This window comes from Apis mellifera, linkage group LG2 (assembly GCF_003254395.2).
Source record: "Apis mellifera strain DH4 linkage group LG2, Amel_HAv3.1, whole genome shotgun sequence".
Lineage (NCBI taxonomy): Eukaryota > Metazoa > Arthropoda > Insecta > Hymenoptera > Apidae > Apis > Apis mellifera.
Window position 1 is genome coordinate 9,835,134 of NC_037639.1, and position 22,039 is coordinate 9,857,172.

At 42.9% G+C, this 22,039-nt stretch overlaps 1 protein-coding gene and 1 long non-coding RNA gene across 6 annotated transcripts in view; one reads left to right on the forward strand and one right to left on the reverse strand.

The window, feature by feature from the left end:
* Nucleotides 1–22,039, forward strand: part of LOC551772 (zeta-sarcoglycan) — a 214,760-nt gene that overhangs the window by 131,315 nt on the left and 61,406 nt on the right. For both annotated transcript variants that reach the window (XM_006565911.3, XM_624159.5), the window contains exon 3: nucleotides 9,177–9,235. In XM_006565911.3, the coding sequence (XP_006565974.1) occupies nucleotides 9,177–9,235 (59 nt within the window). The remainder of the gene's footprint in view (nucleotides 1–9,176; nucleotides 9,236–22,039) is intronic.
* Nucleotides 1–22,039, reverse strand: part of LOC100578436 — a 141,990-nt gene that overhangs the window by 36,968 nt on the left and 82,983 nt on the right. For 3 of the 4 annotated variants that reach the window (XR_410400.3, XR_410401.3, XR_001706526.2), the window contains exon 4: nucleotides 5,552–5,809. The exons of the other annotated variant lie outside the window; for it this stretch is intronic. This is a non-coding gene — a long non-coding RNA (uncharacterized LOC100578436). The remainder of the gene's footprint in view (nucleotides 1–5,551; nucleotides 5,810–22,039) is intronic. 4 annotated transcript variants of the gene reach the window in all.

A 22,039-nucleotide genomic window follows, 5' to 3' on the forward strand; every position in this document is an offset into this window, starting at 1 on the left:
GAGGGGGGGATAGATATACTGCCAGCCGGTATAATGGATAGCTTACGATGGAACGGCACCGCGGCGAATCATCGATCATCGCCTTTTAATGGCTCAACCTATGCGCTGCTGCCGCTGCTTAAAAGGGATCGTGACACTCTATATAGAGGGAGGGGGGGATACGTCTAAGATAAATCGTCGTCACTGCCAGCTTAGAGTCAAGTGTGCTTTAGCCCTTTCCATCCTCGCGTGTGAGAACGGTTGCGTTCGTATCCTTCGCTTTCCAACTCCTCGGTTTACGAATATCCCTTACAAGAATGAACGTATTCTTGTACGTGAGATGCGATTCTTCCGCTGGAATTCCGCTCGTGATGGGATTCCCCGATATTTTTATCATTATTCGGTACAAATTCTTCCTCGAAGCGAATTTCCATCTCTCGAGAAATTAAAAGTACAATATTTGTATCAAGGAAGGATTGCTTAGATAACTTGGAGAAGATTTTTACCTTATTAAATCCTTCCAAGTATCGAGCTGAAAACGGATCGTCGACTTAAACTTTATCCCAATCAATTTATTATACCTAAGATATCCGAGATTATCAAAATTATTCCACATTCTTCTCTACATCTCTCCCCCAAACTCTCCCTCCAACTTTCTTCGGATCAGACACTTGTCGAAACTCGCTTTTCTCTCTCATAAAAAAAAAAAAAAAAAATCTACTCCTTTGCTCAGGAGTCGATCCTAGGATCTCGTATCTCGAGAAGAGGGAGGCGAGCTACTTGTGCAGACCGAGGTGTGGGAGGGTTCAAAGATCGGCACCGTGGAAGAGGATACTTTGGAGGCGAACGACGAACATCGAAACAAAGTGAAAGGATAGTGTTCCCTAAAGTGCATAACGAGAGAGGGAGGGAGGGAGAGAGCAAAGAGGAGGGACGCGCAAAAGGGACAAAGAGGAGGAAGATCCCGCGAAGAAGATAGCGGCGGCGGCTGCTCGAGCAAACGAGTTTCGCCGAGTTTGGACAACACTTTAACCGTTTAACGACAGAGGCTTGGCTCCGTGCTCCGAGCCAACCGCGCCGTTATCTGATGCCCACGTAAAAGTGTTGACCTGAACCGTAACACCTCCCTCACCCCTAAAGCTAAATACGCGGCGCTCGTTAAGGAAACCGCGCGCGGGACGCGACGGGATTAGCGGAGCCGCGAGATCTCGTTGGGTGATTTTGAACCCACCAAGAGGTTCACTCGGGCCAAGCAGTGCAGTCTCGTCTTCGTGCCACGCGTGCTAGTTACGAGGCAGGGAACGTTGATTGTTCTCGTGTTTGTCCCGTGTTTGCGTTTTTCGTTTTCGAGAGGGCTTCCTCTTGGAGAATCAAGCGTTATTTATGCACAGCGACCACGAATCTTGGGGTTGATCGATGGCAGAGGATTTCGACCCCTTTTTTTAGAGCAGGGTTTCCAGGGTATTTGTTAAAATTCGGGGTAGGAAGAAACGTATTTCGGAGGGAAGGCTTAGAGTGGAGAGCCTCAATTTCGATAATTGCCGGCTATTTCTCTTCTCGAGGGATTCTTTTCAAAGGGGTGGGATTATATCGAGATCGGCAATTTTTAGGAATTGTAGAAATAGATTTATTATTGTACGGATGAAATTAGAATTTGTCGATACGAGGGATACGTAAATTCACTATTTTTCCAAAAAATGAAACAACGACGTATCCGACGAATCTACACAAGTTCAATTACGAAACAAATTCCGCGAGATGCAAGATCTTGCTTAACGGTAATCCTACTTATCTTCCTCGATTCTTTGAACAATCAGAGGAGTAATCCACGAAATAGAGATTTCCTGTTCGAGAATGCAAAAAATCCCGGTAAACGCGAGAAGAAAACGGCGACACGACGCTGGCTGGGCAAGCAAACGCCAGTGCGAGGAGCAGGCGAGGTATTGTTTGCTCCAAGAGGAAGAGGAGTCACGAAGGGGTTATAAATACGCTGCGCCACCTGCATCTAACGTCCACCTACGTACTAGAACTAGGCAGAACCGAATCCCTGAAGCGGATACGAGACTCGTCTCGAGTGTGTTTCGCCCCAATTAACGTATTTTTCTTCCCCGATCACACGTGCTCGTTCATCTCTCATTTGACACCTCGATTCTTCTCGATCTTATTATTATTATACGTTGGAGAAACGTTAAACAACGAAACCTTGAAACCTTTGCAATTATTTCTCAAACAGAATAGAATAATTTATTTTTTGAAAATAAATGTTTCAATCGTTCTCCAAGAATTAACGCGATTTCTAGGTGAGGGCACGTGTCTTGGATAACAAAGGAATACGATGAAACGTGTTCGTTAACGGTGTTTCCAGCTCGATCGTCCTTCGTAATTCATCGTGTTCCAATCGTGAGGAATATTTGTCTTGGAATCGCGTGCCAACCGCGCAATTACCGCGCGTATTCGAGGGATGAAACTCGGAGTGGATCGAATACGTTCCAATGTCGCATCGAGGCCAAACAGCTGTCGACGAGCCGTCGGCATTATTTTATTATTCATTCGCGCGATGCGGACAGAGAATCGCAAGGGAAATATATATATATAAATCGAAAAGGATATAAGGTTACTCGATGCCGCGAGCTAAAGCCACCGGTGGCCGCGATTCTCCCCTCCGGTTGAAAAGAATAACCGACGAGCGGAACGAAGTTGGTTGGCGAACGAACGGAGGGTTGCGGAGAGAAAGAAAGAAAGAAAAGAGAGAGAAGGAAGGTTGAAAAAAAAGGAGCGCACGAGGAGAGGAAATAAAGGAAAAAAGAAATATTGGAAAAAGCGAGGAGAGAGAGAAAGGAGTCGAGCAGGACGAGAACGGCATGTTGAAAAAGTTGTGCCTCTTCTTTTTTTCTCGTTTTCACGCACCCACCGCCGCTCTTTAAATCCGATACCCTTGATTTTGAAGCAAACAAATACCTATCGAATGTATCACGGAGGGAAGTGAACGAAGGGAAGCTGGGACGGTCTGGGAAGCAAAGAGGGGCGAAGGGTAGAGAGAGAGAGAGAAAAAAAAAAGTATAAAGTGTCGGCACACACAGAGAGAAAGAGAGGGGGAGTGGAGGATGGGAAGGACTCCGGCACAAGGGTGGTTTACTAGAGGCGTGTTAATTAAACAAAAAGCCACCCCGTATACCAAGCTAATTAGAGTGGCTCTCTTACCAACGCGCGCGTTCTTCGCTTCAAAAATATTTTTCTCCTCCTCCTCCTCCCTCCCTCCCGGCTTGAAAATAGCAATCCTTTTCCTTCTTTCTACGCGTACCGAACACGTACCGACGTTGCTGGATTTTCCTCCCATTTTTCCCCCTCCCTTTCCCGCTCATTTACTTTTCCCTCCTACGCTCTCTTGTTTCCACTCCTCTCCTTCGTCTCCGCGACGCGTTCGAAACTTCATCGCGCCCCAACCAATTCTCTCGTATGCTCTTTTCTTCCCGACGTTTGTCGGCGGAATAATTTTCCACGCGACAAACGTCGAATTCTTATTTATTTCTCCCTAATACAATACTCTCTTGCGATCTAATCGAATGGAATTGTATCGAAAAGAGAAAAGAAGAAGAGGAAAATAACAAAAGTGATCGATATTCTTAGCATTTAAAAAAATTCTCACGATAAATCCATCGAAATCTTACGTTTTGATTTTGATATCGACCAATTACGACATCCAACGTCTCATCTTTCACGAGCGTGTGTATTATTCTCGATCGACCAACGTGGAGAGAGCATGGTGAAAGTTTGAACGGAGCAGCGCGCTATATCAATCCCGATTCCCGGTGAAGGGAATCGTGATCTTGTCAACTGTGAATACGCATCCCTCCTCCCCCTTGGCGGGAAGATTAAACCTTGGCCGTGCACGGTAGCCCGTTTTATTCGATTCGAAGCGGTCCGGTCTCACGCAGTGGCAGATTTAGGGCGAAAACGGACCAACCGCGATTAGGATTCGCTAACGCAGCCGCAAACAAACACTGCGGTCGGAATCATGGTGAACGGTGGGAGCGAGAGAGAGAGAGAGAGGGAGAGGGAGAGAGAGAGAGAGAGAAGGGTAGTAGGGGCGAGAAAGAGCGAATGGGAGGACGGAGGGTTGAATCGAGAGGGAAACATCTGCGATCGGATTAGCGGTGAACAGTGGCGACACTTCCGGGTGATTAGGCTGATTCCGCATCCACTCTAAGCCCCCGCTTACAACGCTCCTGTTCGATGGACTACCGTACCATTCCAACTATTACTATCTCTCTCTCCTTTGGCTATTTTCTATCACTATCAGGCGTTATAAATAAATAAATTGCTTCTTCTCTCTACGATCGAATAACTTTTCACTAAATTCGAATTACTTAGCGCTATTCGAAAGAACGTTTCTTTCGTTTTTAAGAAGACGAACGCTCTGAGAGTTTCCTGTCCTGTGCATTTTACATTTCAACTTAGGCTGTTGAAGCTACTGAAATAGTTTGCGCGTCAATTGAGAGGGAACGTGCGAAAAATTTTAATTTGGGAGACGAAGATTATTCAGATGGAGAAAGAGGAATTGCTGGATGAAAATCGCGAGAAGAAATCGGCGGAAGGATCACGAAACAAGCGTCTATGCGACTGAAACGATCTGATATAATAAAATCTTGAGAAGAAAGGGGGAAGGAGGGAGGACTTATTTGCACGCCTAATAAAATTCCCTCGTTTCTCGGTGTCATTGGCGGGAAGGAGGAAATGCGGCGCGAGATCATCAACGGCGTGGATCGATCTTTGTAGTCGAACGTTTGAGAGATGGAAGATTAAAGCGGCTGGATGCCGCTTTTCGCGAAGAAGAATATCATCATCATCGTCTCGACGAAAATGGTAATTTTGTGGGAACCGTTTGACTCGGTTGAATATTTTAGCCGACTGAAACTAGGGGAGATTGAAATTTGAGGAGAAAGATATATATATATTCGTAAAATCTGGAATAATCCTCTCTGATTTAACGTGTATACTTGTATCTTCTTATTTACACGTCAGTCGGATTTTAATTCGAATTATTTTCGAATAAATTAGATAATTCGATAATAAAACATTGATTGTATTCCGATACCAAGTCTCTTACATTTTCCCATTCACTTCACTTACCTATAAATCTATTTTCCTTAAACTAGTTTAACATATTATTTTTACCGTATTTTAACGTATATAGTTTCACAGAAACAAATATAAAGAAATGTATAATCAAAATACAATCGTAATTAATTTAAAAAAAAATATCTCCTCCAATGATCCTGAAAACTATGGAAAACAGATATATATATATATAGATATCGCCGCGTTATGACCCCAAATTGCTGGAATGTACGCTTCAAAAATAACTTCTCGCGGAAACGCAAGAAGTTATTTTGCACGATACTTGCGCAGAGAGGCGAGAAAACGCGTTGTTGTCGCGTGACGTTAATTCTAGGCGGCACGCGCCGCGCGCAACTCGGTCCCGGGCTCGGTTCCACTCAGAATTCATTCAGAAACGGGCGATAAATCGGGCGGGGAGACGTGATACGCGAGCAAATTGAATTTCTCGCGCTACCTTCGGGGAATCGCCGAATTTTCGCCGTGCTGAACAATCGCCCTCCCCTCCCCTCCTCCACACTGGAGGAAGAAAAGGAGAACATTTGCCGCTCGATGCATTCCGACGGAGAATAGCCTCCGTGCGCATATACGGAGGAGGAGGAGGGGGAGGAGGATGTTGGATGCTGTTTAACTCGTCTCCTCCGTGACCTCGTACGCCCCGTGGATCTCCATTCTCTCCCGCTCTCCTCGTCCACATTCTTGTAAACGCGAATTCCTGAAAAGGAAGATAAGATGATAAGCGAGAGGATGAAAAGTTACGATATATCGAAATGAAGATTGGAGGGAGGAAATTAACGAACGTTTATTGTGAATTACGTTATCGTGTACGATAAAGCACGATTCACGGTATGAATGGGAGAGATTCGAGGAATTTTGAATTTTTTAAATAAAATTATTATAAAGATTATTCTGAACGATTGAAATAAACGAGATTCTCGAAAAAATTTTATTATCGTTTTCATCGTAAAATATAAAGTGATTCGATTTTATAAATTTATAAATTAAAACTAGATGTTCAAACTAGAGAACGAAGTATGGAAAATACTTTTATTCCACATATTTTCGTTTCGTTTCGAAAAGAATCTTCTCGATCTCGGGAAGAATTACATTCGCGTCAAGATTATACATTTAAGATTTATATTTTTTATCTCTCCAGAATCAAGCCTGTGCTTATTGTTTCTCGATCAAATATTTCTTTCTCCCTCGTCTTCGCATCGTCGCGCTGGAGCGACATCTCCCCCCCGTTCCTCACCGTTACGATCGACGAATTCCCATCTATAGGAAGAAACGTTGCGTTCCCCGTGCCAAAACACGGTCGATCGTGGCGGGAATAATACTTGGCTGGCGCACAATCGCGCGAAAGTGCTCGAAAGGGCGCTTAAACTCGGCGGGGGGCGATGGAAAGTGGTGAAAACAATGGCGCGGTGTGTCACGCGGGGAAGGAAAATCGTTGTGAATCTCGTTGCGTTTGAACAGGCATTTCGAAGCAAAATATCTTTGGGACGAAAACGCGTGGAACGCGTCGAGTGGAAGGCAAGCAACGAGGTTTTCGAGGCGACGAATTGTAAATTAAAGCTTTCCTCGTATTTCCCGTATTCGATTCGATCGGGAATCGAAGTCGATTTCGCATTGTGCTTCGTTGCTTCGTCGCCGGAGAATCATTTTTCTTTTTTTTTTTTTTTTTTTCCCCTCCCTCCTTTTTTCGAATCCACGAAAATGGGGAAACCGGTCGAGGATCGACGCGCGGATTCGCCAATTAGCGAAAGATTGAACGCGTAATGACCGACGGAACGTGAACTACGAGCGTGAACAATCGTTTAATAATACCCGCGGCCTCTATTCAATTTTCCCGTGAATCGAAACAATTATTATTGTCAGTGGCGCGATATCGTGGAAACGGGGCCGCAACGCGTTGTATTTCCATATAACGATTAATAACCAACCGCCACCTACCACCAGACTACGTTATCCCGTGTTGCTAAACCGATTTTAGACAACGCCTATGTTTTCCTTCTTTTTTTTTTTTTTTGCTCCCGATTTCTTCCTTCCTTCCTTCTCGATCGAGATAAATCGTAATATAACAACGAATCGCGGGGAATAATTTTGATTCGAACGATCGAGGTTAAAAGGGAGAGGAAAGAAGAAAGGAGAAAAGAAAAGAAAAGAAAAGAAGAGTCGTTCCCTTCGCGGTTGAAAATTGACGGCCATTTCCACGGCCGCGACATAAATTCGATCGGGTAAAGAGAAAGAGAGAGGGAGAGAGAAGGGAAGCGTTTCTCGTGTCGCGAGTCGACTAATCGCTTCCGAGATAATTGTATCATTCCGCTAATAACTGGTGTGGAAGCCCACGTCGATCGACGATATAATTGCATCGTCGATAAAGCGCGCGCCTTGCTGTTTGCTCTCCGTGCAAACGTCGAATCGTGGCGAGCTCTAACGAAGAAATTTACGGAAGGGAATCGATGGAAACCTGTTAGCCCATCCTCCCTCCTCCTATTTCGTATTCGTTTTTCTCCCTCCTTCTTTCCTTTTCCTCTCTCTCCTCTCGTTTCTTCCTTTTCATCCTTTAATCGACATAAATCCTCGTTACCCAACCGTATATCACAGCCGTCCTCCTCTGGATTTCGAACCGCCTTTTGGGCAGCAGCGCGAAATATCCACGATTTCGTCGTCGCTGCTCGACCTGGGTCACCCTATGAATCCCGGGAATATTCGCGGGAATATCGATACGAGAAAGTGGAAAATTTATATCGATGGTCCTCCTCCTTTGCAGCTGGCTTTATTGCCGATGGCCGATGGCGCGGGGACGACCGCGGGATACGAATTTATCGCCGTGATTTCGAGGCGACCTCAAGGTACGGTGGAGGTGGTGCATACATACGAATGTTATTTCGCGTGCCACGAAACAGGAATCCGCGCCAAATCGTCGACGAAATCGTTTCGACGAAATTAAACCGGCTGGCTGGCTGGCTGGTTGTTGTATGCCGTCGCATGTGCGATGACTGATTCTATTGCGGGGAATAACCGTCGGCAGTGAGAATCGTTGAATATTGAAAAACTGGAGCTCTATGAATTCGGTAATTTCGTCTATTTTTAACTGCGAGTTTCGGTGGATCGAAATTATCGGTCGAGGATTTTTCCAGAGATCTCTTGATCGAAAAGAATTATATATATGCATAGATTGGATAATTATTCTGAAAAAAAAAGTTTGTTTCAATTAATTATTGAGGATATTATTGCAAAAAGGTAAAGATGTACTTTAAGAAACGAATGATATTCCATTCGAGCAAGGATGGTATTGATGAAGCCATCGGAAAATCTCAGTTGCCCAAGTAATAGCATAATACAGGGAGCGGAAAGTTCCAATTCAACAAGTAGAACACGATGATTGTGGCGAGAAGGAGCTTTAAACTTCTCCGTTTCTAAATTAGAATTATTATTTTTCTCCATGTTTAACTAATTCGACTTACATGCAGTTTTCTCGAAGAAAAAGAGGATAGATTGTTATCTCTAATTTTCAATCTTTCTATAATCGAAGAAGTCCTCTCTCCTTTTTCTCTGTATCGCTATTCCAACTTTCAATTAACGTCAACTCGATATCTTTCTATTCAAAACCAAAAAAGGAGCAGATTATTGTCTCCCAATAAGATTTCTTCTCTTCTTTCGTATCATTTCAATCTCCAACAATCTCTAATTCAATATTTTCCTCGAAATTGAACAAATAATTATCTTCTAATTAATTTTCAATTTTTTCTTCTCCTTTTCTTCCAAATATTCTTCTATTCTCAAAAAATCAAGAAAAGATTACTATCTAATTAATTTTCAATTTTTCCATCGAAGAGATCACTCTTTCTCCTTCTCTTATATATCAGTATTCCTCCAATTACTATTTCAAATTTTGTTCTATTCTGAAAAAGAAGAGACAGATTATTGTTAATAATTAATTTTCAATTTTTCAATCTCAAGCTCCCTTTTTCTAAAAATCGACAGAAGGGAAGAAGTATTTGGCCTCGTATAATTAATTTTCAATTTTTCCATCGATCGAAGAGATTGTTCCTAACAAGGCCCTTTCTCCTTTTCAGACCGGTAACAGTTACAAATCGCCCGAGGAGTCGCCGCATTCGGAGCACAGCAGATTGAGGTGAGTGCCACCGCCTTTTACGCCATGCTCGCGGCAGTTTAATTACGTTTCACGACACGTCGCCTCAAAGAGAGGGAGACACGGGGACCCCTCCCCCTCCCCCGTGTAAACCGAAACGCGTTCAAATTCCACGCTGCCAGTATTACCGGTCTTCCTAATCCGCGTATTACTCCGCGCGCGATAAAGTCAACTTCGTATCCCTCGTTACCGTCAATTGCGCCCACCGCAACAATACGCTCCGTGTTTTAATCCGCACGATCCACCCAATATACTCTTCTCGTCCAACAACACGTTGTTTCCTCTCGACAATTGTGCTAATCAATTTTTTTGGCAAGCTGGGGATTGGAAGGGATGGAAGGGAATTTTGAAGGAATTTTTTTCATACATGTCGTAGTTACATATCGATTTTTTGGAGTTGAACTTAAATTTTGAAGAGATTCGTATTCTTGGGAAATTGGGGAATATTAAAGACACTTTAGAATTGTACCACATTGATGGAATCAATTGAATCGATATTATTTGTATATAGAAGATGAAATACTTCCATCATTTGCGATTAGAAAGGGATGCGAATCTGGAAAAGAAAATATGAAATTTCGATTAGCAAAAGTATTCGTAAGAAAATCTCGCAACGATTATATCTACCTCCTCGTTTCCAGGCCCATTTTCAAAATAACTGCTCGACCATTTTCCACTGTATCACCTGTGACGTAAGCGCTTTAAATCAACCATTAAAAACGAAATTACTTAACCGGCCGCGACACGTCCATAATGAAATTTTAAATTTTAAAATGTTGTAACCTCGCCGAATTAAAACCTCTATTTTCTTTATGAATTTTAACAGCGATACTTTTCCCCTCAATTTCTCCTTTTTACAATTCTCGCGCGAGAGCAACGCGCTAAATTGAACACATACTAGCATAAAAATATAATCGACACGCGCATTTTACATATCATTTAACGATATCGTTCTAAAAAAATCGGGGAAAGAACGGAAAATTTTCCTTTTAAGATTAATTTTTCAAATATTCAACAAACGATTCCCTATCCAACACAACTCTTTCCTTCTCTCTCTCTCTCTCTCTCCTTATATTTTATTTCTCTTTCGTAACTCTTTGTTAATCAAGTTTCAAGGGAATTGGTTTCCCAATCAAAGTTTAAACGTTAATATCGGAAACGTATCAGAAAACTATCACCATCCTCATCCGTGGCGGCCAAGTCTCACCGCGTCGCTGTTATTTCCACGGTGATTGCAATACTTTTAATAAAGGGGGGGAAGGGATCGCGAGGTTTCGTGTCGACGGCGATGTAACTGCGGCGAAAGGGCGAGCGGACGGGAACGATTATCTTTCATTACACCTGCGATTCCCAGGTGCAATGTGTTCCAATTAATCACAACGAGCGCCGTTCAAGTCGGCGCCGGGGACGAGAAGGGGGGAAAAATGGAGAGGGAGGGTGGTCGGAAATTTCGAGCAAGATAAGATATATTACAACTTCTTCCTTTGAATCGTTCGAAGCGATTCGATTTTTCTTTCGCGAAAATTCAAAAACGAGGAAGCACGACTCGAAATGAGATTTTCTTAAAGATGAAGGATTGTGGATTTTAAGTCGCGTTCGAAAATAATTTCCTCCGAGGAAATCAAAGGAATTGGTTAAAAAATTGAAAGATGATGTTTGTAGGGCGAGTATATGCGGGGAAGGAAAGAAGGATTTTTCAAATTGGGAAGAAACAGTTGTATAAAATTCGGGTGCATCGAGATATCGCGAGAATGTTCGAGATGGAATAGATAGATGACGTATTCCATGCGTCAGAAATGGCTGACGCGGGCTCAGAGTGATGAGATCGGGTAAATAACTGAGTGGAACCTGTACCGTTCCCTCGGGCTGTCTAATAGGAGAAATGATTTCCAGTTTCTTTGAGATTCCACGCAGACGGGGATCCTTTATCAAACTTCAAATTTTTCCTCCTCGCCAGGGAAAAATTTGATTCAATTCTTGTGCATTTGAATCGGTATTATATATTCCCTGTCAGTGATGTATTAAGAATTAATACGTGTATCCTGAAACTATCAATTCAATTTGATGGAAAGTTTAGAATTTATTCAAACGATATTAAAATTTATACAAATCAATCGTAGACACGTTTCTGCATGAAATGTTTACTTTGTTAATGTCATTTATATATATATAAATTAAATTAATTTTAAAAAGTATCGATCGAAAAGTTCGTTGTTCCTGCATATTTAAGAGAGTCTCATGGATTATTTCATCTTACAATTCCTACATTTTTTCTATTTGTTATTTCCGATATTCTCTACCCTATATATTTTTCACCTTTAAAGTACCCAGTTACGATTAAAAATCCTCAAACAATTTCAAAGATGCAAGGATACAAAAATCATTATATTAAATTAAATTCTAATTTCTCTTTTAAAATCGACCACTTGGAATCTTTATCCCTACATTTATTTATTTATTGCTTAATTCTCTATCCTATATTTTTCACCTCTAAAAACCCAGTTACTAATAAAAAAATCCCAGCAAACAACAATTTAAAAGATCGCATAAAGATGAAAACTCAAGATTCGATCACATCCCTCTTTTCATTTCCACAAAAATAATTCATTCTTCGGTTTCTTCTCGGACACGAATTTTCAAAAAAAAAAACGAAAGAAAATAATAAAGATAACGGATCGCGAGGATACAACATCGATTCGAAAATGGAGGAGGATCAAGGGTCGAAGGGACATCGAGGAGAGAAGGGGGAGTAAAACATCGCGGTCCAGGATTCTTCCACCGCGTCGTCGTCCGCGTGATAAATGGGGAGCGCACGAAAAAATATAAAAAAAAAAAAAAAAGAACAAAGTTACGAGACCATTGCAATTCTTCCTCTCTGTCGCAGCTTTCCCCCCCTCCCTCTTAACGTTTCTTCGCCCGACCACGTATAATTTTTCGCGTCACTCGCAAATAAATACCGCGATCCATCACCATTATCATTCGAGTTCTTCGCCAAACACTTTCGCACACGCGTCTCTTTCCACCCGTTCCCTCGAGAGAGAAAGAAAGAGAGAGAGATTCGACGTCTGAGGATAAAATTAATTTCGTTCTGGATAGATGTGGGAAAATCTGTTTTGCCCGGTGCACCGATAAATTCGATTCTGATCAAAGCGACGTGGTCTCGAGAGAGAGAGAGAAAGAACCATCCTTGGAGAGTATGCAAGGTTTCGAGCAATATTAGAATTATCGAAGACGACTATTTCGATCTCTCTGTCTCTTTTCCTTATAACAGATACAATATGTTAACAATCGATTCGAAAATATGATAGGGAAGGGAATTTTTTATGGGGCAAAGTTAAATAACTAACTTAAATAAAAGCGCGAAACGAAATTGATTACGCGTATACAAAATCCGGATAGGAGATGGATACGAGAAGGCTCGTTCCGGTTAACAAAGAAACCGATATAACGCGTAATAAAATAAAATTTCTCTTCGAGGCCGGAATATCAATTTGATCCAAAAAAAAGAAGGAAAAACAAAAAGGAAAACAAGGAAAAACCGGAACGAAAATAATATTTGCGAATGGATTCATCGATCGATATGATATATATATATATATAAGCATCATAAAAAATCCGGGACACGGAGGAGGCTTTGCACGCCACGAATCAGTGTGGAGCGCCAGCGGCGCATCTAGCGCGTGGCTCAAATTCGAGGGGCAAACGTGGCGGGTGGCGCAATCGGTATTTTCAACGGAATTCTCGTCGCCTGTCCCCCCAGAATCGTTCGCCAACCAATACAACGCACAGCTCGCAACGCCACGCTCGTTCCTCTGCAACCCCGTTTTCCTTCTTTCCCAGGTTTTAGCCTGGAAAACGAAATTGGCGAATGAGTGGCGGCAAACACGTGGCGCTAAATGAGTGGCGGGCACTCCATCTTCCGCGTTCAAGCCAACACGTCGTGGAACGACGGGGCTGGGCTCTCCCTCCCGGCAGCTGCGCTCGAATCGCTTAAGCCCTCGAGTATGCCATACCCGACAACCGATTAATTATGAACATGCGATTAGGCATACGAGTTTCGAAACAGGCGTTATCTTGTCGAGAGGATCGTTCCATTTCGCCTCACTGGAATTTCTTTCGTCTCGTTCAAGGTATATTATCCATCTTCGAGAACGTTTTTAATCAATTATGCGGAATATCTTTCATATTCCAGGTATGGTGAAAAGATATAGGGTTTGGTAGATCATGGAATTCATGATTGATCTCCATCTAAAAGCAAAGGTAAGAGATTAGTTTGATGCTCAATTGTTTAAAATTCAAATGTTCCAAACAAATTAAAGGAAAATCTACAACTCATCATTTCGTGTAAATCGAATCACAAAGAGGTTATATATCTTGTTTAATAATTAAGCTTCGACCATCATTGCGAAAAAATTGTTCGAGAGAACGATATTATTATCGATATTAAAATATCATCCGATTAATCGAATTACTACAGAGTCGTACGTTATCCCGAAGAATCAATTTTTTTGAAAGAAGAAAAGAAAAAAAGGAAAGAAATTCCCCGAGACACTAGGATTTTCTCCAACGGTGGAGCGACGCAGGTAATTGGCTCTGGCACCCGCCAACTTTTAATTGGCTCTATTTTCGAGGCCATGCATCGAGACCCCTGTCTCGTCCACCGACGCTTTTTCATCCTCGCTCGGCCGAGAAAGTCGAGCCCGTCCCCGAAAAATAATCACCGAACGCGTGAGCCATACTCCCCCCCCCTCCCTGTCGAAAAAAGCGCAACTTCCAACTTTGCGGAAAATTCGAAAAGGAATAAAATCGGAATATTTGCTCAACTGTTGTATCAATTATATATCGGGAGGATTGTAATTAATGCGAAATTATATCGCGTGCAACGTTATACGTACAACGCATAGGCGGGGTGGATAGGGAAAATTCGCGAATATTATTTGCGAGTATTAACGGATTATCGCCGATATATTCTCCGCGAGGAACGAATAAAGCAATTATTTCGAGCTTATCGATCCGCAATTCGATGCCCGGTCCGCAACTCGATGTGTTCAACTGCGTTCCCATTTCTTCGCGTCCCATTCCCTTTTTTTTTCGTTTTAAATCTCGTTACGGGAGCAATACTTTTCCGCCTGATCCGGGACTGTCCGCCGCGGGATTAACGAATTTCACGCGACGAGCAAGAGGCGATGCCTTCCCCGCGAATGAAAAACGATTTCCTCGATCCGGAAGGGATCATCCTTGGGGGGGGGGGGGGGGCTCGAGAGGTCGGGCATGCGCGGGCATCCTTATCCTTCCCCCCTCAGGGAGGACGAATTGAAAGAAAATATCGCCTTGTTATTTCAATCGCGGGAATTCTCCAACTCCTCTGATTACCACCGCCCTCGTTTCGATCCGTGGACGGGGGGCGCCGATTAAACTTGACGCTTTAAATCCGATCTTGTTGTCACGCGTCGCGTAATATTTTCACCATCCCCACCCATCCGTATATAAATCGTGAATTTTAATTGCGTTCGTTTCTCCCCGCTATTTATTCGATAATTAATCCAATCTTTCTAATTTTTCCACGAATATACAGATATTCAGGTGTTGAAATTGCGCGGTACAATTTTTCTATGCAAAAATAAATTGGGGAGGGAAAAGAACGAGTTGAAAACATTTTTTTTTCTTTCGTTCGAGTGAGAAATTATTCGACGAAGAAAAATTGAATTTGAGAATTACACCTTTCTTTCTCTCAAAAATGAATAAATATATATATGTTAATTTATTCCAATATCGAGAATCATCCGATAATTTCACACTTGTGTTCTTTTTCCTAAACGAAAAATCGTTGCAACGATATTTCAACTCTTCTCGTATTATATTATTCCTCGCCCTCTATTGTTCAAGATTCCTTGCGGTTATGCAAGCTAAACGTTTTAAAAACCTTCGTGCCTTCCTCCTATTAACGAAGTCGTAAAATAGTTTTAAGAGGGGAACCACTTACATCCTCCAATTCACGTCACGATTTTCTATTGCTTAACCCAAAGAATCAAAGAATTTCCAAGCCTCGGGATTAATATCGTCCTCTATTCAACCATCGCGCCATTAAAAAATCATCGTTCGGTATTTCCTACTCGAGCGTTTCCATTACCTGAGATAAAGAAAGACAGAGAAACAGGGAAAGCGAAAGCGAGAGAGAGAGAGAGAAGCCCGCGCATTTCGCAACGAATTAAAATATACAACGCACGGTATAACTGTTTCAGGAACACGTTTGTCCGACTTCAGATGCGTCTAATGGCAAGTGGCCAAGCCAAATTCGGCAACTTTCTCCCCCATTCAAAATGTACTCGAGTTTCACCACTCCTCTTCTCTCACCCCCCTTCCCACACGTGTATTATTAAAATGGCAATTACCTCGGTAAACGGCGTAGCCAGCCTGTTCCTCGCGCGTGCACGAGAACGTTGTGAACAATAAGCCACGAGAAGGAGACACGCCGTCCACGATTCATCCTCTCCCCTCGATACCTCGTGGCTTATTTCCAAGTTAAACAGAGGCGGGGAGACGTTCGAAATATAAACACGGGAATATAAACAAAGCGGAAATTTAGGCCGCGTAATTCGGAATCGATGTTAAGGTTGTAGCTTCGTTTATATTCAATACATTTCAAATTCCTTTCTTCCTGTTCGATCTTTGCTATTTTTTAGCTCGATTGTTAATATTTTAACGCGTGTGTTTTTAAGTGGATTGGTGAAATAATGTTGAACAGTGATGGGGATGAATCTCTAATTTTCTCTATTTTAAATAACCAAGTGTCATTCCACAAAATTCGCAGAGATCTTTCTTCAGAGAATTCTCACTTTTACTTTTACTTTTACTAACTGGTCATCAACGAGATTCGAAGTAGATTTTAGAGACTCGAGGAGAAAAGGGAGATAATGATTGATAATGATTGATGGTGGATGTAACATAGTATAAAAGGAAAAAACGATGAGATCAACAAGATGGCGAAGAAAGAAAACAATTTTGTGTATCTTGTCTCCTTCTGTGTTATCAACCTTGAAGAACTCTTACAATAAAAAACAGTTTTATTGTATAGAAAATAACAACTGTATACCAAAATTTAATATATCTTCGTTAAATATCGAAACGTGAGTGCAATTCAAGGGAAAGAATACAAGAAATTAAAGATTGCTTCAACTTTCTTGCAATTATAAGCTATTTATTAAAAGTATAACTTTCCACGAAACCATTATTTGCTCGATATTAAGTGGTATTCAATAGCTAAAAGTTTATAGATTTTTTTTCACTACTTTACAAAAGCATCTTCGTTTCAAAAACTGATTGCGAGATTTTTAGCGTAATTTCAAGAAGCTCTTTGCTGATAATCGCGGAACGCGGAGACAACCAACTTAAGCCGTAAGTCGAGTCTCTTTGATAATAAATTTCCGTTAGTAGGGAAACGAATCACGCTCTGGAGGGCCCTTTCCGAGGGTTGTATCATTTCATCTTGTACTTCATTAAAATAAACGAACAATACGGGCAACTTTCTCGTTGATTTTCCTCGATAAAGTTTCGTTGTCCAACCAGATGCTACGAGTTGCAAAAAGATGAAGAGTCGGGAAATATTTTGTTATCTACTTTCTTTCAAAGAGATATCGGCGGGGATCACGAGCAATTAAAATTCTCGAAACTGTTGGATTCAACTCTACCAAGAACAAATATCTTTCATCGAATCAATCGTCTATTTAAACTTTCTCTTGAACGTCGCGAATGTAAGTTTTGGATACAATTTTTAAGCATTGAACGACAAGAATTGGGGGGAATACGACGCAAAAATAGAGGAGAAAAAGAGTTTGGCATTGGTGTTTCCAATGCTTATTCATTTGGTTCTCGTAGTTAGGTAACAGGGCAGAACAACGAAAGTTATCGAGCAAGGAAACCTTGCGTGGTTTTTGGCTTCGCGCGGGGGGGGGGGGGGACGCCAACGACTTGACTTCCCAATTTATCGCGAATGAGAGAGCGGCACAGGTTTCCGGAAACGCGTGACGAATCGCGGAAACTTGGCCGAGTTATGCGTTTCTCCGCGGAAATGCGAAAGTTTAAAACTCGACTTTCGCCAAAGTCTAGTTAGCGTGATTGTATCCATTGAAACTAATCCCCTTGATATCCATCCCCAAACTTCCTAAGCTTCTTAAATAGCGCATCCCCCTCCCGAAAAAAGAAAAAAATATTCAGAAAAATTAACACGATCCCTTTGAAAATATCGAATATGGAAATAAATTGTGCAATAAAGATTGGTTGCCAGAATATATAAAGTAACGAAAAAGATTTTCAATCGGCAATAATTAATAGGAACGAAGAAATGTAAGAATATAACCGCAAGATCATTAAGATCATTTGAAGATTTTGGGATAATCAATTTATCGTTCGAAGATCCAAAAAAAAAAAAAAAAAAAAAAGATAATTTATTCGCGTAGAAATCCATCCACATTTCCAAATTATTTTATTTAAAAGACAGCGAAAAGTTGAAAAGTCTTGGACCAATTTCCATAGTTTCGCTGTTTAATCCGAGTTGTTTTCAACACGTGGCACCATTTCAACTTCGTTACGTTTCACGCTCGTTGCAACGGAAAGAAATATCGCGAATAAGAAATTCGCTCGAAGCTGGGCCGATAAGGTCAACCTCCTCGAGTCTTCCTCTCTCTCTCTCCCCCCTCCCCCCAGCCGGGCAAAGGGCGGCAGAAAACTGGCGGTGAAAACTTTGCGAATAAACTTCTTCCCTCTTTTCGCGACGCGTGCGAGAAGAAACGAGGGCGAGGCAGAGGGGAAGAAGCCGGGCGACGACGCGGTGTCATCTTGACGTAAAATATGGATTATTCCGGCCATTTGCATTCGGAAAATAAGCCGACGCTCGACCTTCCCCGCCCACCTCTCACCCTGTCTTCCTCTCCCTTCCTCGAGAGGAAACTACTTGTCGAGAAAGTTTCGCGGTAATTATCGAGTCGTTCGCCGATTCATCGAGCTACAAGTGTAAAAGATCCGATTTTCCTCCGAAGAATACCTTTCCTCGCCTCGTCCGTCCCGTGGATAGCACGAATGCAGTGAGGAGAGGGGGAGGGTAATTAGATTCCCTCCCCTCGTACATCGAACGTCGTTCTCGTTTTGCCGAACCATCTCGTCCTCGTCCATGTTAATTACTTTCCCATTACGCGTGATGTTAATCGATTCGAATCGACCCCTGCCCTCCTCCTCCTCCCGCCCCCTCGCGCCATTTTCCACGATGACAACGAAAATCATGGTAGCCGCCGGAAGCGTGGCTAGTCGTCGTGGCCACGCGACACCGTTAATCGACCGCCCCTCCCCTCTACCTTTCCATTATTTCGACGATCCGCTCGATATTATTATCCCCAGGGTTGTACCGATCAACGCCGATTGACATTACCGAATTTGTGTATACCGTGTGTATAGGAGGAGGAGGAGGGGAGGACGGGGGCGCGCGCTAATCGTTATTAGCAACGACAGCCGCGGGAACGATGACGGGATTGCGTTTGCGTTGCTTCTGTTTTCCCGACCGATTTTCTCCCTCCCCCCGATACACTCCGTTGCGTACACCCTCGTTGGGTGGTTTTTTCCGCGTTTCCCTCGATTAACGCTGTCACCCTCGATGATAGCCGCGTCGATGCTCGTTATCCCATCCGTCGTTCGCGTTTTCCGTCATTCGGAAAGGAGACGAGAACCGACACCGGGATATGATTTCGAGCTATGACGAATCTGTTCGTCAGATGACATCGATTTATTAAGGATATTTAATGAAACGAAAATCAATGTCGTTCACGTTGAGTAATTTTCTTTTTTTCTATTAAAAATTATTGTTTCATTATTCAGAACGAGAATGGAATCGAAAGAAATGGAATTCGAAAGTGCGATTATAAATCGATCTTCGAGAAATCGAGTTCGATTGGTATCGAGAACACATACAAATACGATTTCCTCTCTGGAATCGCGTTATTTCCGCGTTGATAACATTTTAGCCGCGATAATAATAGGGCCGCGCCCGTAGGCCCATTTTCGAAGAAATTTATCGAAACGATCGGGGGGATGTGTCCCGGCCAATTTTACATTCGGGGGAGGACGAAATTAAGGGGCCATCGTGATTTCCGCCGTTGGAATTCGAGGCATCCCGGCCGATCGCGTTTTAATAGACCACGGAGAGGGTTGGATCGTTGGGTGTCGTTAACGAAACGGTTACTATTTAACGTAACTGCGCTGCCCGGTTACGAAATTCCTCGGACCATTCGTTTCGTCCATAGGAATAGCACGCGTTTCTGGTTCAAGTGTAGCGTGCATAGCGGTGGTTTCTGCGAAGTTCGAGTAGATTTATGCCACCGCCACTGTATCTCAATTAATTTCCACGCGGTACGCGCGTACGTATCCCTATCTGGCCGGTGATATTGTTGCAGGTCGACGTCAAACGGGCGAGCAGCCCGCTCGAGGAAAAATCTCAATTAACGTTTACCCATTCCGGGCTACGTGGCCGGACAATTAACCGGCTCTTGGTCAGTTTATATACGCGATCCTATTTTTTCCGCCACAATTATGCGGAAGTTTAAAAGGGAGCGGGTTTCATATTCCCCGCGTTTTCATCAAGTGGCGGTTAAAAACATTGAATGAAAACTCTCGAGTTCTCGTTTTTCTCTCTCTTTCTCTCTCTTTCTCGATCATGGGAAAATACGCGTGGATGGTGGGATTTCCGCCACCTTTGTGAAAACGAAATTTTATTATGCGAACTCGAGTCGCGCGAAGGAAGAATATTTGAGGACAAGTTTTCAACGATTCGTTTCGACGTTTTTTTTTTAACAATGAGAAGAATTCAAAATTAATCTCGAAGAAGAATACTTTTTCGTTTCAAAAACACCCTCGTCTTCTCTTTACGAAACTCTCTTCGATGATGATTCGTCATCTGTTTCTCGCCACGAAATATCGAGATACAGTATATATATATATAGTTGGAAGAAACGAGAGAGAAATCCCGGATCCGAAAGGCAGCTCAACATCGAGTGAAAGGGAGAGAGAGAGAAGAAAGGACGAGGAGAGGGGGGAAGGAGGAGAAAGGAGAAGGAGGTCTGTGCACGCTGCTCGCAGATGGCCTCGGATAGGAGCTTTGTACGAAAATGAAAAAGTCAGGAAGGCGGAAGTTAAGAGCGTGCACACACAGAGGGTACAAATACACGCGTCGGAGGACAGGAAGAGGGAGAGAGAGAGAGAAATTCGTTGCACCGGCACAAGAGGCTGATACACCATCGTACGTCGAGAAAATGTGCGGCCAGGCCTGAAATCGATGCCCGCCATCGACGTTCCTAAATATTTCTCGCTGTTTCTTCTCTCGGTGTGGCTCGATCGATATCACGAATATCTGGCGAAGAAAAATCTTTTCCTTCCTTCCATCTCCTACACCTTCTTCCATTCTCTCTCCAATTTCTTCTCTCTCTCTTTCTCTCTCTCTCTCTCTAATTATCGAACGTACAAATCGAGCGATGTAAAACGAAAAAGTGGGGGAGAGACAGAGAGAGAGAGATTAGGGTACAGGTATAGTTTTTAGTTCAGGCTGTACACCCGAGGGTGTGCGGGATGAAAGAAACTTTTTTTTCTTTTTTTTTTTTTTTTTTTTTCATTCGTTGAGAACGCGTGTCGTTATTCAAGCGACATTTTACAGGTGGCAGGGCGCTTTGATAACCCACAATATGCAATCGCTATTTGGGTATCCAACGCGAGTTAAAGGGCTTCGCTAACCTATGAATATGCAATATTTCTCTACTTTCGAGTTACGCGCTCTGCGTTCACAATGCATGCATAGAGTCGGGAATAAAGCGGACAACCTCGTTCCTCGCGCCCTCGAAACTATGATTTTTCTTCTCTCTCTCTCTCTCTGTCTTTTTTCCACACACACACACACAGCGGGTAACTGCGGATCGATCGTTTGGAAAACGGAATGAATTTCTTAAACGTATCTCCATCTATTCCGCCGTTGAATAATCCATTATTACCCGATTAATTTATCACGCCCGTTAAGAAATCAATGGGATCAACGAGGGAAGAAATAGAATTCGCGTGTCACGTTGAAAAATTCAAACAACAAGTTGGGGAATGGATGTGTCTCGTTCGTTGAATCGTGTGTTAAAAAATCCCCCGTGGGAGACTTTTGTCCCCCCTCTCGAATAGAATAAAGCGTGTCACAATTCCGACCATTCCTTATTATCGAAGCATCTCCGCCGTTCTCTCGATTACACCTACACATCCCTAAAAATCCTAAAGCTGTCTCGTTCGACCGTTGCTTCATTGAAAACCGTCTGGAACCAACGGGTGTGCGCCCGGTGTTACACCCTTTTCAATGCCAAGCCAACGAGGAGGAGGAGGAGGAGGAGGTGTGTCGATCTTGAGAAAAGAAGAGAAGAAAGAGGGGAAAAAAAGAAAAACAAAGCAGTTCCTCGACTTCTCGGCCGAACGCGCGCGATTGTCCATGCCCCTCCTCGCGAGACAAACGTATTCGTTTGATCATCCCATTCTCTCTCTCTCTCTCCTCCTTATTATTGCATCCTCGGATGTGGAAACGAAGAGAAAACGAGATTGAGGGAGAGAGAAGGGAGGTGAAAAGACACGCGTTTCTCTCCCTTTCACCCACCCCCTTCTTATCTCTCAGACCTTCTCACAGGGGGAATAAAAAGGAGTCACGAGACAGGAAAACCTCAATCAGCAAACACACCGTGGGGACGTCATGAATATCGGAGAATTGGAAATCGGTTAGCCCTT